The sequence below is a fragment of the Hemicordylus capensis genome, chromosome 13 (assembly GCF_027244095.1).
Source record: "Hemicordylus capensis ecotype Gifberg chromosome 13, rHemCap1.1.pri, whole genome shotgun sequence".
Lineage (NCBI taxonomy): Eukaryota > Metazoa > Chordata > Lepidosauria > Squamata > Cordylidae > Hemicordylus > Hemicordylus capensis.
In genome coordinates, this window is record NC_069669.1 from 17495219 (window position 1) to 17511768 (window position 16550).

General features: G+C 50.6%; 2 protein-coding genes and 1 long non-coding RNA gene across 7 annotated transcripts in view; 2 read left to right on the forward strand and 1 right to left on the reverse strand.

Moving 5' to 3' along the window:
• The window catches only part of LOC128336422 (uncharacterized), an 82410-nt gene extending 78865 nt beyond the window's left edge, over nucleotides 1–3545 (forward strand). For all 3 annotated transcript variants that reach the window (XR_008311965.1, XR_008311963.1, XR_008311964.1), the window contains one exon: nucleotides 3337–3545. This is a non-coding gene — a long non-coding RNA (uncharacterized LOC128336422). The remainder of the gene's footprint in view (nucleotides 1–3336) is intronic.
• The window catches only part of LOC128336421 (cytochrome P450 3A24-like), an 86796-nt gene extending 79240 nt beyond the window's left edge, over nucleotides 1–7556 (reverse strand). Inside the window, exon 1 of one of the 2 annotated variants that reach the window (XM_053276023.1) lies at nucleotides 7505–7556. Coding sequence is in view for 1 of the 2 variants with exons in the window: in XM_053276022.1 (XP_053131997.1) it covers nucleotides 7505–7518 (14 nt within the window). In the remaining variant the exon portion in view is untranslated. The remainder of the gene's footprint in view (nucleotides 1–7504) is intronic. The other variant, XM_053276022.1, reaches the window with a different exon arrangement.
• Nucleotides 7557–10535: 2979 nt separating this feature from the next.
• FOXK1 (forkhead box K1) overlaps nucleotides 10536–16550 on the forward strand; it is a 76177-nt gene continuing 70162 nt past the window's right edge. Inside the window, exon 1 of one of the 2 annotated variants that reach the window (XM_053276018.1) lies at nucleotides 10536–11318. In XM_053276018.1, coding sequence (XP_053131993.1) covers nucleotides 10873–11318 — 446 coding nt within the window. In that variant the 5' untranslated portion in view covers nucleotides 10536–10872. The remainder of the gene's footprint in view (nucleotides 11319–16550) is intronic. The other variant, XM_053276019.1, reaches the window with a different exon arrangement.

The window sequence follows — 16550 nt, forward strand, 5'->3', positions numbered from 1 at the left end:
AGGGTTCACACTATCATGCTAATGACGGTAACCCACGTTAAACCTAGATTCAAATGATTGTGTGAACCAGCTACTGAAGAACTGGTTGATGATAACATCATAAAGCAGAAAGTTGTTATAAAGATATAATATTGGAAAGACCCAATTTGGGGCGTTTTGCCAAAGGAGACTTTTTAACACACCAAAGGATATCACCACTATGTTCTTGAAGAACCATTTCCCTCTGTTTGGAGAATCAGAAAAGAATGTCAGTTCCAAACAGAAGCAACAACCTGCTCCTATAAGGAGTGACCTGAATCTGTTCTCAAGATGTTCATCGCTTGCCAATCGAGATCTGCAAAGACCTCTAAAAGCGTGAAAATTGTCTGTTTCGGCCCTTGGAAATCTGTAACCAAGTCTGCCCATAACGAACAGCTAACACTTGTCCTAAAGTGGATGCGTCAGTTATTGGCAGTTCTGCCGTGGTGAATATGCTCAGGACTGGTAGTGCTCAGATGCTTTAGGAGCACGCCGAGAGCGGCATTTCTCACCACATGTGCCATACCAAACTCTAGCAGTCAAATGTCTGATGTCCTGTGGGATGCATATCACAAGAACAGGGTATGTGGGTGTGGTGCTGGGTGGGGGCAGGGAGAGGAAACAACTATCAGCCACTGGGAAGAACTCTGTTCTGGGCGGCTGTGTTTCACACACACACACACACACACACACACACACACACACACACACACACCACATTCCTGCCTGCCCCCCATTCTGATCCCTCCGTTTTTGTGGCTTGCAAATGGTGCCATGAAAAGTGGGGTGGGTCATCCTAGAATATTCTTCATTAGCACTTATAGCTATCTGTTACCAATTCACTAGCTGGTCGGAGAGCTGGTCTCATGGTAGCAAGCATGACTTGTCCCTTTAGCTAAGCAGGGTCCACCCTGGTTGCATTTGAATGGGAGACTAGAAGTGTGAGCACTGTAGGATATTCCCCTTAGGGCAGGGATCCTCAATGTTGGGCCCCCAGATGTTAGTGGACTTCAGCTCCCATAATCCCAAGCCCCAGTGGCCTTTGGTTGGGGATTATGGGAGTTGAAGTCCAATAACATCTGGGGGCCCAACGTTGAGGATCCCTGCCTTAGGGGATGGAGCCGCTCTGGGAAGAGCAGAAGGTTCCAAGTTCCCTCCCTGGCCGTATCTCCAAGACAGGGCTGAGAGAGACTCCTGTCTGCAACCTTGGAGAAGCCACTGCCAATCTGGGTAGACAATACTGAGCTAGATGGACCAATGGTCTGACTCAATATATGGCAGCTTGCTTTGTTCCTATGAGATAGCGCTCTCTCTCACTCCTTCTGGGATGAGAGGTGGTCTTGTGGTAGCGAGCATGAATTGTCCCCTTTGCTAGGGTCTGCCTTGGTTTGCATATGGATGGGAGACAACATGTTTGAGCACTGTAAGATATTCCCCTTAGGGGATTGGCCATTGCTCAGTGGTAGAACACTGAAGACAACGAATATTTATGTACTGCTTTTCATCCAAAGTTCTCAAGGTGTTTTGCATAAACAAACAAATAATAGCTCCAGAGAATGAAAATTTGCCTCCAGAAAATTGAAATTTGGGTATATACAAATTTGAGCACCATACAATAATTGAGATGTTACCTTACCCCGGATGGCTTTCACTGCCGCAGGTATATACTTACCTCCCCTGGGCGCTTTCCAGGCTAGCTGCTCATCAGCAGCAAAATGTCTCTGTTCAGGCAAGTTGCATTCGGGCCATAACCAGCAGGGGGAGCAGTCTCGCGGGAACTAACATCCCGAAAAACCAGCAACTTCTTTACGCTGGATATGCAACGTCCTTGCTCTATATCGCAGCGATTAAATTCGCAACAAGGCATTGGCAATGTGAACGGCACCCTGCTGTCCACATAGGGACTGCGGTGTCACGACGCAGGAAGAAGTGTGGAAGCACACTTCCGAGATATGGCCTGACCCCATTGTAGGGTCTAGCCTGGAAAGCATCCTGGTGAATACGAATACGATGAATATGACAGATATTTATATACCACTTCCAACAAAAGTTCCCAAAGCAGTTTATATTATTATATTTATATCCTGCTTTTCAACCAAAGTTCCCCAAGCGGTTTACATAGCTATAAACAAAGAAATAAAATGGCTCCCCATCTCCAAAAGGCTCACCATCTAAAAAAGAAACAGAAGAGAGACACTAGCAACAGCCACAGGATGCTGTACTGGGGATGGAGAGGGCCAGTTGCTCTCCCCCTGCTCAATAAAGAGAATTGCCACTTTAAAAAAACCAAACATTTTATTTCCCATTCTTCCTCCAAAAAGCCCAGAGCAGTGTACTACATACTTAGGTTCCTCCTCAAAACAACCCTGTGAAGTAGGTCAGGCTGAGAGAGAAGTGACTGGCCCAGAGTCACCCAGCTAGTCTCATGGCTGAAGGGGGATTTGAACTCAGGTCTCCCCAGTGCTAGTCCAGCACTCTAAACACTACATCACTCTGGGTCTGTTTTAAAAGGTGCTCAGGGACTGGGAAAAGCTGGGGAGAAAAGCAGGTAGGGCCGAGAAAGACTCCTGCCTGAAGCGTTGGAGAGCTGCTGCCAGTCTGTGTAGACAATATTAAGCTAGATGGACTAAGGGTCTGACTCAGCATAGGGCAGCTTCTGATATAGTTTCATATATACCCCGTACCTGGCTTTTAAACTTTGCAGTGAATCTTCCCTGCCCCCGCCCCCAAGTCCGCCTGACTCTCTATCAAAATTAGAAATGGCGATAGTGCTGGGGATTCCTGGGTTTGAACCTGGGACCTTGGAGTCATCAGTTGCCACTGTGTGATCCTCTGGACTGTTCAGGACAGAGCTTCTCCCTTCCCTCTCTCCTCCCTGGGACACAGCAGTGAGATCGGGACACACCTTTGCTGCTCAAACAAGCTGCAAAGAAGGAGGGATAGGCAGGCTGAGTTTAGCAATAACACCCTTTTGCTTACAGTCATCTAAACAGGATTTTTTTTAAAAAAGTCATTTAGGTAAATAAATCTGTTGACAACATACGATTTAACCAGCTGGTACAGTGCCGTTAATACAGCAGACCGTCATTACAGTGCTAATACGGCTTCCCAGCTGTTGTGCAAAATAACACTGGTTTTTTTTTTTTTCATTCTCAAAAGGAGCGTTCACAAGATCTTTTAATGCAGATAAGGTTCTCTTTAACATGCTTCAAGGTACTTCTCCCAATTAGAGTGGATAAGGGACGGTCAAAGGGCTGGTTTCCTGCCCCCCCCCCTTTCTTCTGTTCTATTGTAATGATTTTTTTCACCCTTATGAAGCCAATACTCTTGCATTAAGAAGACAAACAAGGAACTGTGAACATTTTTTGGCGAGAGAACAACAGTCTGCACAGCATTCCAAGTTCTGAGCACGCTGGCTGCTTTCCAGCTTTTGAAAAAGAGAACTTACTGTGATAATATATTCTGGATGTGTGTACAAAAAATAAAAATAAAAATCACAACGATCCGAGCAGGGAAACCAAAACAAACGATGATTGGAATATTTTCAAGATACCAGATTTTGCCATTTCAACACACACAGCAAAAACTATTTGAAACCTGCGTCAAAGAATTCAGAGTGAAGTATCTATAAAGCAGGACTTGTTTAAACGCTTTCGGGCCTAGTAATGGCCACCATTTGTCATTCTCTTTCCTAAACATGTAATTGAAATCCCACGGCTGGCGTGGAGGAGAGCAGAAGGTCATATCTTCCAACCACTAAGCAGGGACCTCTACAGAAATGTTTACACATAACTACAGTGGTGCTCTTACCTCTGGACTTTGGGGTCAAAGTCCAGGGCCCCCCTTCCCCTTTGGGAAGACATTCCCCTTTGGGTATGGGGCCACTCTGGGAAGAGCATCTGAAGGTTCAAAGTTCCTTCCCTGGCAGCATCTCCAAGATAGGGCTGAGAGAGGCTCCTGCCTGCAACCTTGGAGAAGCTGCTGCCAGTCTGTGCAGACAATACTGAGCTAGATGGAACAATGGTCTGACTCAGTATAAAGCAGCTTACTACATTCCTATGTTCCTATCCCAAGCCACAATTTTCTGACTGGGGATCCAAGGTTGCCTATATCTGGTCGAGGGCAAGCAAGAGTCCTGATCATTTAAAAAAAAGAAAGACTTGGGTGCTTTCTGCAATCTCCAGCCTCCGCCAGTGCAGTGCAGTTTGCCCTTTGAAGATGCTCCATTGTGACTAATCAGGAGAAGGGATCCTCTTTCGCCGAGGAGAGGACCGGTGGTTAATGAAGACCGAGGAGGCAGCATCTCATTAAAGGGATGGCTTTGCTGCTCCCCACTAACCCGCCTCCTCCACTGATTCAGAGCTGCCCTCATTAGGATGGCTTTCATGGCTAGCCCTTAATGCATTGTCTCACTAGCAGGGAGATGCATCTCTTGCTACTGAACCTGCACCTAGTATGCCGTCCACATCTCTCCCCGCCAAGGCCGCTTTTCAATTACAGAAATGGAGGAGGCGATGTCTCCCCGATGCAGCAGAAACCAGACCTTGTCTTCATTGGCCGCACTCGATCGGCATGAGGGGCGGGGGGGACATTTCCAGAACAAACCTTAGATGTAACTCATGTTGGGCTATTTATCTTGCGCCAACGAGAACCGTGTTTGCTTGACTAAAGCACGTGCCCTATCAAAAGCTAGAAGGGAGAGAGAGAGATCTTTTTATCGCCCCTTTCCACAAAAGGCCTTTCTGTTTGCACAAACACTGCGCGATACGCAGGCACGGGATATGAATAGATAGTCCCCTACTAACTGAGCAAAGAGGAGAGCTGGTCTTGTGGTCGCAAGCGTGGCTTGTCCCCTTTGCTAAGCAGGGTCTGCCCTGGCTTGCATTTGAATGGGAGACGTGTGTGAGCACCGTAAGATATTCCCCTTAAGGGATGGAGCCGCTCTGGGAAGAGCATCTGACGGTTGCTCCAAGTTCCTTCCCTGGCAGCATCTCCAAGATAGGGCTGAGAGAGATTCCTGCCTCAGCCTTGGAGAAGCTGCTGCCAGTCTGTGTAGAGCAGACAATACTGAGCTAGATAGACCAATGGTCTGACTCAGTATAAGGCCTATGTTCCACCTTTTTTAAAGTGGTGATTCTCTTTATTTAGCAGGGGGAGAGCAACTGGCCCTATCCATCCCCAGCACAGCATCCCTCCAGTGGCGGCTGCTGGGGTCTATCTTATGTTTCCTTTTTAGACTGTGAGTCCTTTGTGGACAAGGAACCCTTTTATTTCTTATTTATATACATCTATGTAAACCTCTTTGGGAACCTTTGTTGAAAAACAGTATATAAATACCTGTCATAGTTGTATTAAGTCAACACAGCAATGTGGTACCCATAGTCCCTCACAATGGACAGCCCACACCACACGCAACACACCAGCCAAGCTTCTGGAAGCAGCATTTCCTCAATGAAAGCCCCATTTGGACCAACCAAGAGGTTTATCATTAATAACAAAATAATGAACAAATAAGTAAAATAATGTGAGTCCCAGTGGGCAAAATGCAGCTTCCGGTGGTATTATTTCTATTTTGTAGAACTGAATGGTTGGTTTTAAATGTTGGTTTTGGAAGCTGCTTTGAGCACTGAAATAGCCAGGGTAGAAATACTTCAAATAAATAAAATATTATTCTAGAAGAATCCAGGCAGGGGTGTTGCTAGGTACTTAAAAGGCCCACAGCCCCTTTTGATGATTAACACAATCATCCCGCCCACCCCCCAAGAATAATTACATATGTTTTGAAATATGTTTTAAGTATTTTAAAGTATGTTTAAAATGAAGCTGGAAAGGGCAGAGAGCAGAAGCTCTCTCTCCTGCTCTGCACAGCCCCATGCTCTCTGAAAAAGGCCATGGAGGAGGGAGGTGGCTGGTAAGATTTGGGGCCATCACCACATCCTGTGGCAGAGAGTTCCATCAACGAATTATGCCATTGCACAAGCATGCCTGGGCTTTTTCGTGTCTTTTCGCAGGAGTGCACGCTACATGCACAGGCATTGTGTTCCATGGCTGTTGATGCTGCATGCACTACATCTTTGGCACTGGACCACAACTGAGAAGTGTGGTCTCACAAAGAGAAGGAGAAGCAAAGGCAACGGATGCTTTCCTTCCATGTTAGCTGGTTGCACAAGCTTTCCTTCCTAGCAAAGGGCCTGGAAGTGACTTTGTTCTGTGCAGGGGTGTCAGGAGGGGTGGGAATCATGTCCCAGGACACTGATATAGGACAAAAGCTGGACTTCTGGCAGCAAGCATGAATTGTCCCCTTTGCAAAGCAGGGTCTGCCCTGGTTTGTATTTGAATGGAGACATGTATGATGAGCCCTATAAGATATTCCCCTCAGGGGATGGGGCCACTTTGGGAAGAACATCTGTGGCACCAGGTTCCCTCCCTGGCATCTTCAAGGGCTGGGAAAGACTCCTGCCTGTAACCTTGGAAAAGCTGCTACCAGTCTGTGAATAAAATATTGAACTAGGTGTACTAATGGTCTGACTTGGTATAAAGTAAAATAAAGTGTGCCGTCGAGTCGGCGTCGACTCCTGGCGACCACAGAGCCCCATGATTGTCTTTGGTAGAATCCAGGAGGGGTTGACCATGGCCATCTCCCGTGCAGTATGAGATGATGCCTTTCATCATCTTCCTATCTCGCTGCTGCCCGATCTAGGTTTTTCCCATGGTCTGGGAAGCATACCAGCGGGGATTCGAACCAATAACCTCTTGCTCCCTAGGCAAGTTACTTCCCCGCTGTGCCATTATGTTCCTATGACCTTGTATGCAATATCAGGGCAGCTGGCCTTGTATTCCCCACCCCAGGGCGGGATTATGACATGCTGAAGCCCTAAGCTACGGCAAGCTAAAAAGGCCCCGTTGCATTAAAACAATATATTATTCTAGCAAAGAGAGCAGCGAAAATAGGAACAAGAAAGCTTTATTTGCACTTGGCAAAGATCACATAATGAAAAACTAATTAACAAAAACTGTGATCTTGCAGTGCACCTACTGGCAGGAGAGATGCCTTTAAATGGGTGTGCTTTATGCCCACCCACCCCCCACCCCCGGTTTTTTGTCCTATGATTTAACATGTTGTGTGTTTTTATCTTATTTTTTAATGTTGTGTTGTAAGCTGCTCAGAGAACAATTCGTTCTGAGGCAGCTAACAATAAAGTTTATTCATCATCAATCATCATCATCATCATCATCATCATCATCATCATCATCATGTCAAACATGAGAATGGGTCCCTTTTTGTATCCAGGGGCCCCATAATGGGAGGCCCTAAGCGGTAGCTTCCTGAGCTTGGACCTAAACCCGGCACTGCACCTGCAATTACCCCAGATCAAAGAGGAGGAGAGGCCCTTTTACGGGCCTCTGAACCGGTTCGACAGTCTGGCGGTTCGGCCAGTTCGAAGGTGGGGCGGATATCTTTAAGGATAGGGGAGGGTGCTCTTACCCCTCCGGCCGCATTTCCCAGACTGGCGTTGTCTTTTCAAACAGTCCAGCGGGGCGGCAGCGTATCTCCTTGCCGCCTCGGACCAGAAGTGCCCAATACATGTGCGCACGCACGCAGATGCTTGTGGCCACTTCCGGTCCGAGGAGGCACCAGGTTGGGGGGGGGCAAGGAAGTGTGCTGCCGCCCCGTTTGGCCAGTGCTGGCGGGGGCCCACCTTCGAACCGGCAGGCACCGGTTCCTTGCACACCACTAGTAGCTAGAGGAGGGGGCCGTGTCCGCCCCTCTCCCCAGGAGGGAGATAATGAAGAAAATAGGGAGGGGTGGAGCTGGGGGCCCCGCGTTCTTTGAACCCATCTGCTCCATTATAGCTACAGCCTGGCCTCCAATCGGCCTTTAGAGAAACTCCCGAGCAGGGCTCTTGAGCAACTCTGGCTGGAAGTGGGCCAGTGTTTTTGTTTACGTCCGGCTTCCGCTCTCACTCCGCCACATAGTAACTGCCGGAGCCTTTTCCTTCCTTCCTGGAGCAGGGCTGCTTGACTCTCACGCATGCGCACACACCCCTCCACTGTGTCCTGCCAAAAGGAGGGCCGGCCGGCCAGGCGGGGGGTGGCTGGGGGGGCTTTGCCCTCTTCCCTCCGGCTTCTCTAGTCCAGCCGGGCTTTCAGATGACAGTTTCAACGTTTTAGAGCTTTTATCTGTATTTTAAACTGTTTTGGTTGTATGGCTGTTTTAAGGGTTGTGTTTTTAGAAATGTGCCCAGTAAATAAAGAGTTCTCAGGTTGCCTGCCAGCCGCCCTGCAGGCTGCAGCATCTTTCTCCGGGTGCCTCTTAAAGTAGCCCTGGAGATGTTAGTGGCCTGATAGTGTGGAGCCTCCCTTTCCACGCCATGCACCAGCCTTTTCCTTCCCAGGGCTGGCGTTGCCTTCCTGCAAAAAAGGCCAGGGTGCCGCCTAGTTTGTTTGGCTGCTTGTTTGTTTTCTGTGCCATGTGGTGCTTACCTAGCACCCTTGCCATCGCCTGGGGCAGGAGGTGTGGGTCACACGCCCACAGAGGGCTGCCAAATTCTGGCTGAAGCTGTTCCAAGGTTTTTCTCCTCCCCTCCCCAAATTTTTCCTCCGAATCAAGCCATGAAAATCTCTAGGGCTGCTTTTGATAATCCCCCCGCCTGAGGAGACAGATGCTCTGATTTTGGGCCGACCTTCAAGTGTCTGAAGCCAATCTCAGAGATTTCTTTTCCTCCGCTAATATTTCTTTGCAATATTTTTCACACGATCAAGCCATTAAGACCTCCAGGAATGATTTCAGTAGCTACCTGGAGAGTGAAGCTCCTTCCCAGGAGGATTGGTACCCTAACTGACTAAAGCTATTTTTGGAATTCCACACACACCCCTCCGAATATTCCCCCCCCCAATATCAAGCTGTTAAAATCTCAGGCTTGCTTTCACGCATTCTCCAGAGATGGATGCTACTTCAGGGTTACCAGCTCTGACTGAAGCTACTCCTAGAGGTCCCACTACCAATATTTTCAAACTATCAAGCCACTTGTATTCCAGGAGTATTTCCAAGAGTCCTCCTGGAAGGGATGTTTCCCGCTTTCCCACCCACCAGACTGGAACTGTACAGCAAAGTGTCAGAGAATATTACAGTCTTGAAGCTTGATTTATGGGCAGATGACCAGTTTAGGGATTTGCCTGTGATGGGTACTGGGGGGGAAGGTTGTCAAAATCTCTTGATCAGAAGAAAGTCGTAGACTTTCTTGTAGTTCTCTTTGCAGTTGCTTTTTGTTGTAACAGGTAGTCTGTTTCCTGTCTTCACTTTTAATCGGCTTGATGTTGTTGTTGTAAACTGCCCCGAGACGGAAGTTGGGGGGGGTCTACAAATCTGAAAAATGAATGAATAAATAAATACAGTAAATACACTAAGATTAATTTTTATTTTATTTAAAAAATACAAATATTTGTATACCACTTTCCAACAAAAGTTTCGAAAGCAGTTCACACAGAGAAATAATAAATAAATAAATATGGCTCCCTGTCCCCAAAGGACTCACAATCTTAAATTTGTTGTTAATTGTTTTTAATTGCTGTAAATGTTCAGCCTGGTTCTGCAGGGTTCTTAACTGTTTAAATGTTTTAATAGTTAATTAGTTTTATGCTGTTTTTATAGTTTTGTTTTTAATTAATTGATTTTAATTGGTGTTTTTTTTAAAAAATGTAAACTGCCCTGAGCCATTTTTGGAAGGGCAGTATATAAATTGAATAAATAATAATAAATAATAATGATCTAAAAATATTAGAAATATTAGACACCAGCAACAGCCACTGGAGGGATGCTGTGCTGAGGGTGGAGAGGGCCAGTTGCTCTTTTGACTACAACTCCCAGAATCCCCAAGCAAAAGCCACCACAGCTGGGGATTCTGGGAGTTGTAGTCAACAACTTCTGGCAATCCCTCCGAGAGGGAGCACTGCACAGGGATTCCCAGAGGTTGTCGACTACGAGCCCCATCATCCCTTCATGCAACGGCCTTTGACTGGGGATGATGGGAGTTGTAATCAACAACCTCTGGGGATCCCTCTTACGGGGAACACTGGCTTCAACCTCCTTAATTTTTCATCCTATAGCAGAGAGCAGAGGCGTAGCTAGGGGAGAGCAGTGGAGCTGGGGGGCCCTGGGTTCTTTGAACCCATCTGCTTAATTAGAGCTACACCCCCTGCTATATATTATTCCCTATTGCATCTCTCTAGTCTAGTGTATTCTCTACTGCCTCTTTTGCATTACCTATTGCATCTCTTTTGCAACCCATACTGCATCTCTCTCTACTAGAGAGAGATGCAATATGGGTTGCAAAAGAGATGCAATAGGGTTAGGGTCTAGTGAGAGAGATTGCATCTTTTGCATCTCATATTGCATTTCGTGTATTCCCTATTGCATCTTCTGCATTCTCGATTGCATCTCTCTATAGTGCATTTCCTAGTTGCATCTCTTTTGGCCAGTGTTGCAAGCCGCCCGGGGCAGAGTGCGCTCGAACCAGAGTCGGCGGTCCAACAATAGTAGCGCGAACCATCTCCCAGCGCCCTTCTCCTGTTCTCACGGGGACGGGCCGCCGGTCCCTGGGGCGGGGGGAGAGGCATTCCTGCAGCACCCCCACCCCGCTCCAAGCCCCAAGGCAGGAAGGGAGGGAGGAGCCCCCCCTCAAAAAAAACACAGGGGCGCCCCGCGCTCTCCTCCCGGGGCCCAGGGGAAGAGGAAGGGGCGGCCCAGCAGCCGCCGCCGCCAGGCGAGGCGTCTAGGCTGCCGCGGGGCCGCTCCCTGCCGCGGCCCCGCCCCGGAGGCCGGCGGTGTCGGCTGCTGCACGCTGGCTGGGAAACATGGCTGAAGTCGGGGAGGACAGCCACGGCGCCCGGGCCTTGCTGGCGCTGCGCTCGGCTCCCTGCAGCCCGGCCTCGGCGGCGGCGGCGGCGGCTGCAACGGCCCTCGGCGGCCCCTCCGCCCCGGCGGGCTCGCAGCCGCCGCTGCTGCTGCCGGTCTCGGCCTCCGCCGCCGCCGCCGCCGCCTCCTCCTCGCCGCCGCTGGCCCGGCTGCAGGGCCGCGACGTGGAGTTCCTGATGCGGCAGGCGGCGGTGACCATCGGGCGCAACTCCTCGCAGGGCTCGGTGGACGTGCACATGGGCCACTCCAGCTTCATCTCGCGCCGCCACCTCGAGCTGGCCTTCCGCGCGCCCCACTTCTACCTGCGCTGCCTGGGCAAGAACGGCGTCTTCGTCGACGGCGCCTTCCAGCGGCGCGGCGGCCCGGCCCTCCAGCTGCCCCCGCAGTGAGTCCCCTCCGGGGCGGAGGGGGGGGAGAGAAAGGGGTCCGGCCCCCCGCTTGAGGGGAAGCTCATGCATGGGATTGGGGTGGGGGGGGACGTGAAAGGGGTCCCGCTCGGAGAGGAAGCGCGTGCATGCATGGGTGGGTGTGGGGCTGGAGGGAGAAAGCCCCCCCCCCTTGAGGGGAGGCCTATGGGTGGGGTGAGGGAAGTGAAAAGGGTCCCACTCGGAGAGGAAGTGCATGCATGCATGCATGGGTCGGTGTGGGGTGGGTGGGGAGAAAGGGCCCCCCTCGTTTGAGGGGAGGCCTATGGACATGGTGGGGTGAGGGCAGTGAAAGGGGTCTCGCTCTGCATAGCTGAATTTGGGGTTTGAAGGGAAGGTGGGCTTCAGCCCAATGCATGGGTTGCTGTGGGGCTGTCAGGGGAGAGAAAGGGGCATCCCCTCTGCGAGGAAGCCCATGCATTGGTTGGTATGGGGCCAGGTGGGAGAAAAAGCCCCCCCCCCGTGGGGAATCCCATGTGTGGGCTGATCTGGGACTTAGGGGGAGAGAAAGGGGTCCCACTTTGAGGGGAAGCCCATCCTGCGGCGGTTGATATGTCGCTGAAGGAGAAGAAGGGGACGCCCACCCTAAGAGGAAGGCCAAGTGTGGATTAATCTGGTGTTTGGAGGGAGAAAAGGGAGTCCCACTCTGGGGAACCTCACACATCGAAATCGATGTGGAGCTGTGGTGGGGAGGGGTGTGCGGGTTCCACAACAAAGGGGAACCCACCGGTGGGTTGATGGTGGGTGGGAGGGCTGACACACGTTTTTAAGTGGCTTTGGGGGGAGAAAGTGTGCCTACGAAAGGCAAACTGCAAATATGTGGGGGGTGGTTGGAGTGGGGGGGATCTCTCTTCCTGGGAATGGGGGTCGCCATTTGGGGGCATTACCTGGCTTGTGCTCCAGAAGACTCTATGGTGGTGGTTAGTCAATAGGTGCCGGGGCCTAAGCCTGCCCATGAGCTCCATTCTCCAGTCTTAAACGGGCGCAGAGTATCTATGGGCAGCGTAAATAGGTGCCGGGGTGCAAGCCGGCCTGCTGAAAACCCCACGGACGACATACCATCTCGAGTGGTGGGGCTGGTCTGTTTCTACACCGCATAAATGGGTACTGAGGTTCAGAACGGCCTGGAAGCCCTATTCCTCTCTTCCTTCCTGCTGCCCCCCCCCCCACCATCAGGTGTGGTGTTGGTTTGTCAGAATCGCAGATCGGTTCAGGGGCACAAGCGTTTCCTTCCTGCCCATCTGGAAGCCCTGCCAGATGTAGTCGTCATCGGGTGGTGATGGCAAAGGCTCTGCCCTATTGCCTGGCATGCTGGAAAACAGCCAGGGAAACAGGGAAATGCGAAGTGCAGGGGGAAACCGTAAGAGCTTCAGCGAAAAACCAACACAACACAACAAACTCTTTGTCCACATTGATTGCTGAATAGTGCTGTGCCCTGCCAGCACAAGTTATCAACTTTTCAGCATCGGCTCCCACCCTTGGGGATTAAGCCAAATAATAAATAAATATTTGTTTGTTTGTTTGTTGCATTTATATCCCGCTCTTCCTGAAAGGAGCCCAGAGCGGTGTACAGGTTATGTTTATCCTCACAACAACCCTGTGAGGTAGGTTAGGCTGAGAGAGATGTGATTGGCCCAGAATCACCCAGTGAACTTCATGGCCGAATGGGGGTTTGAATTCGAGTCTTCCCGGTCCTAGTCCAACACTCTAAGCACTACGCCATGAGGTTGTGCCTCCTTGGTCTTGGATGTGGTGCCTGCTTGTGGGAGATCCAGCGTGGTGTAGTGGTTAGAGTGCCGGACTAGGACCAGGGAGACCCGAGTTCAAATCCCCATTCAGCCATGAGATTTGCTAGGTGACTTCTCTCTCAGCCTAACCTACTTCACAGGGTTGTTGTGAGGAGAAACCTAAGTATGGAGTACATCGCTCTGGACTTCTTGGAGGAAGAGCAGGATATAAAATGTAAAATAAATTAAATAAATTAAATTAAATGTTCTGCACCACACTACTACTATTATTTATGTACTGCTTTTCAACAACAACAAAGTCCTCAAAGTGGTCTACATAGGGTGAAAAGAAAGACAAATCCTCAAGAATGCTTTTGGATATTGCTTCACTGGTTCGAGGGTGCAAATTGTCTGTGGCAGAGCAGAGATGGCAGAGCAGGGAATTCTCCCCCCATGTGTAGGGAGGAGCTTGGGGCCGCTCAGAATATGAAGGGGATTTCGTTCATGCTCAGAGTTAGTCTCTGCTTTGTTATGACCTCAGCTATTCTTGGGTTGAGCCCAGGATTTAATCCACAACCAATTTGCAGGAGGGAAGGGGCTCCAATTAAGCCCCTGTGGGCAGGCAGGATTTTTGCTATGCAGCTGGGAGACCTTTTGCTCTGAGGAAGCAGGTGGAGGTTAACCTTTTAGAGATGTTTTGGATCCCTAGATGCATCTGATTCTTCTACTGTTTAGGCATACAGTATTTTTAATTTGTAAAAGCTTGACAATCCACATTTCATCCCCGGCGCAGCCCTCTAAAGCAGGGGTTCTCAACCGTGCGTCCGTGGCTGCTGTCAGACTACAACTCCCATCATCCCCAGCCGCAATGAACTTTGGGTGATGGGAGTTGTAGTCCAGCAACATCTGGGGACCCAAGTTTGAGACCCCTGGAACAGAATGAGTGCGAGGAGGCTGCAAAGTGAATCTGTGTGTATATCTACTGCGGGTTCCTAAAGCTCCATCACATGCTCTGTCGTGAACACAAAATGTCTTCCCGTACAGGGCTAGGCTGACGGCTTGGTTTTTTCCTGTCCCTGGACTCCACTGATTCTGCTACATTTGTTCATGTGCACCCAAACGGGTTTCAAACCTATTGGGGAGGTGAACCTTGAGAGGAAGAAAGAAGTATTGAAATGGAGGTAGAAATTGACAGGAGGGGATCCGATCCAGAGGGTGGTAGGGATGTGCACGGAACCAGGCGGGGGAAATTCGAAGGCAGGGGGGTGACTTTAAGGCTGGGGGAAGGTGCACTTACCCCCCCCCCCCGCCAAAGCTCCACTGTAAACCAGTCCAGTGCCCCACCCCGTTCGCTGCTCAGATCAGAAGTAAGCGGAAGTACCTGGCGCGTGTGCGCACAATAGCTTATTGGATGCTAAATTGTGGATGGGGGTGATAAGAATACAGAGATTATTTATCTCCAACTTTTCAACAGAATTGCCACCTAATGGCACAGCGGGGAAATGACTTGACTAGCAAGCCAGAGGTTGCCACTTCGAATCCCTACTGGTCTGTTTCCCAGACTATGGGAAACGCCTCTATAGGGCAGCAGCGATATAGGAAGATGCTGAAAGGCATCATCATTTCATACTGTGCTGGAGGAGGCCATGGTCAACCCCTCCTGTATTCTGCCAAAGACAACCACAGGGCTCTGTGGGCGCCAGGAGTCGACACTGACTCGACGGCACACTTTACCTTAACCCGTGGAGAACAGAATACCCCTGGGGCAAACTTGCAAAAAGCAAACTCGTTTTCAGACTGGGGGGTGGGGAATTCAAGTAGTAGTAGTAGTAGTAATCTGTCTTAGGCAACGGGAATGGAGGATCCCTGTGGAAAACGTGGGGGAAGCAGATTCCTCAGCCCTAAAGAGCACAAGTGGTGCTAATAAAAACTTTATTTGACTGACTGACTGACTGATTGATTGATTATAATCCTTCAGGCATGTCTGCAAGTACTGGATATTTCCACTCCATGGGGAATCTGTGTGGGAAGAGAGGCATGAATCCCTGAAGGATGAGCTGGGTTCACTGGGACGAGGAAAGGATTCCACTGACGGGAGAGGAGCAACAGCTGTCTGGGTGGGTGGGTGTCCCGTATGCTTTGTGTAGGGTAAAGAGGGAAAAGGAAAACGCCTTGATTTGTAAATGACCAAACTATCGGAAGGGTCACCTGCCGTTTGCTCAGATCCTGTGGCAATCAAAAAGAGAGCGGGTTTCATTTGTAAAGGATTGCAGTCCCTGGTTTCTCCAGTCGGCTCAGGTAGCCGGCTTGCGACCCGGAGATCGGCTTGCTTCGGCGCAGCCATGCCTTCCCCTATCTCGCTTGTCTCACCTCTGTCTCGCATCCTGCCTTCTCGTGAGCACAGCACTTACTAAAGCTGGTTGGAAGGGAGGGTGGGCCAAGGGGCCGTGGCCGGCTGGGGTAGGACCAACGGCGGCTGCATTCTCTCTCGTTGCTGTGGCGCTTACCGGGTTGGGACCTGGCAGCCCTGTTGGCAGGAGTAGCTCAGCTAGGTGCTGGGATGCAAGCTGGCTTTCTGTCCACTAGGGATGTGCATGGAACCGGCGGGGGCCGGTTCGAAGGGCCTTTTACGGTTCGAAGGGTTCGAAGGAGGAGGTGGGATCACTTTAAGGGCGCGGGAGGGGCAATTACCCCTCCTTCCGCTTTCCCCCAAGGCTGGCAAGGAGGTATGCTGCCGCGACGCCAGACCGATTTTCAAGTGAGCGCCAGCGGGTGGGGGGGAAGCGGAGGGAGGGGTAAGTGCACCCCCGCCCTTAAAGTTATCCCACCTTCGAACCCTCCGGACCATCAAAGGGGCTCCGAACAGGTTTGTGCGCATCCCTGATGTCCCCTTGTTGCTGTGGAGTGTAAGAACGATTTATTACCTCCCCCGCCCCTCCCGGATAGCTGAACAAGAACCTGAGCCCTGCAGTTCTGTAGCCCTGAAAAGCGATCAGGGAGGTCACGGGTAGATTGGCCATCAGTAATTCCACTGCCCGCACTCTGGTAGCGTTCAGAATTGCCGGGCGCCTTTCATCCCCAAAGTGTGTTCCATCTTGTGTTCCAGTCTGAAAAACTGGAACGGGCCGGGGACCCCTTGAGAGGATGGAGCCGTCGCTCGGCGGAAGAGCCCAAGTTCATTCGCTGACCGTATCTCCAGGTAGGGCAGGGAAAGAAGAGTCTCTCGAACCCTGCAGAGCTGCTGCCGGTCAGAGTAGGGAGGACTGGGTTAGACTGGGAGTGAACTTCCTCAGCTGGAAGTTGACGGAAGGACCCGGCGCTCGTGTGCCCGCCATGCTCGCCCGCCCGGTGTGTGCACGTGCGATGTGTGTGCGCATGCACCCAGCGTGCATATTCCAGAACCTGCTGTTCCTATCCAGGGGTGCCGCAGCAGACAGGCCAGAAGTCGTTGACTGACACGTGGTT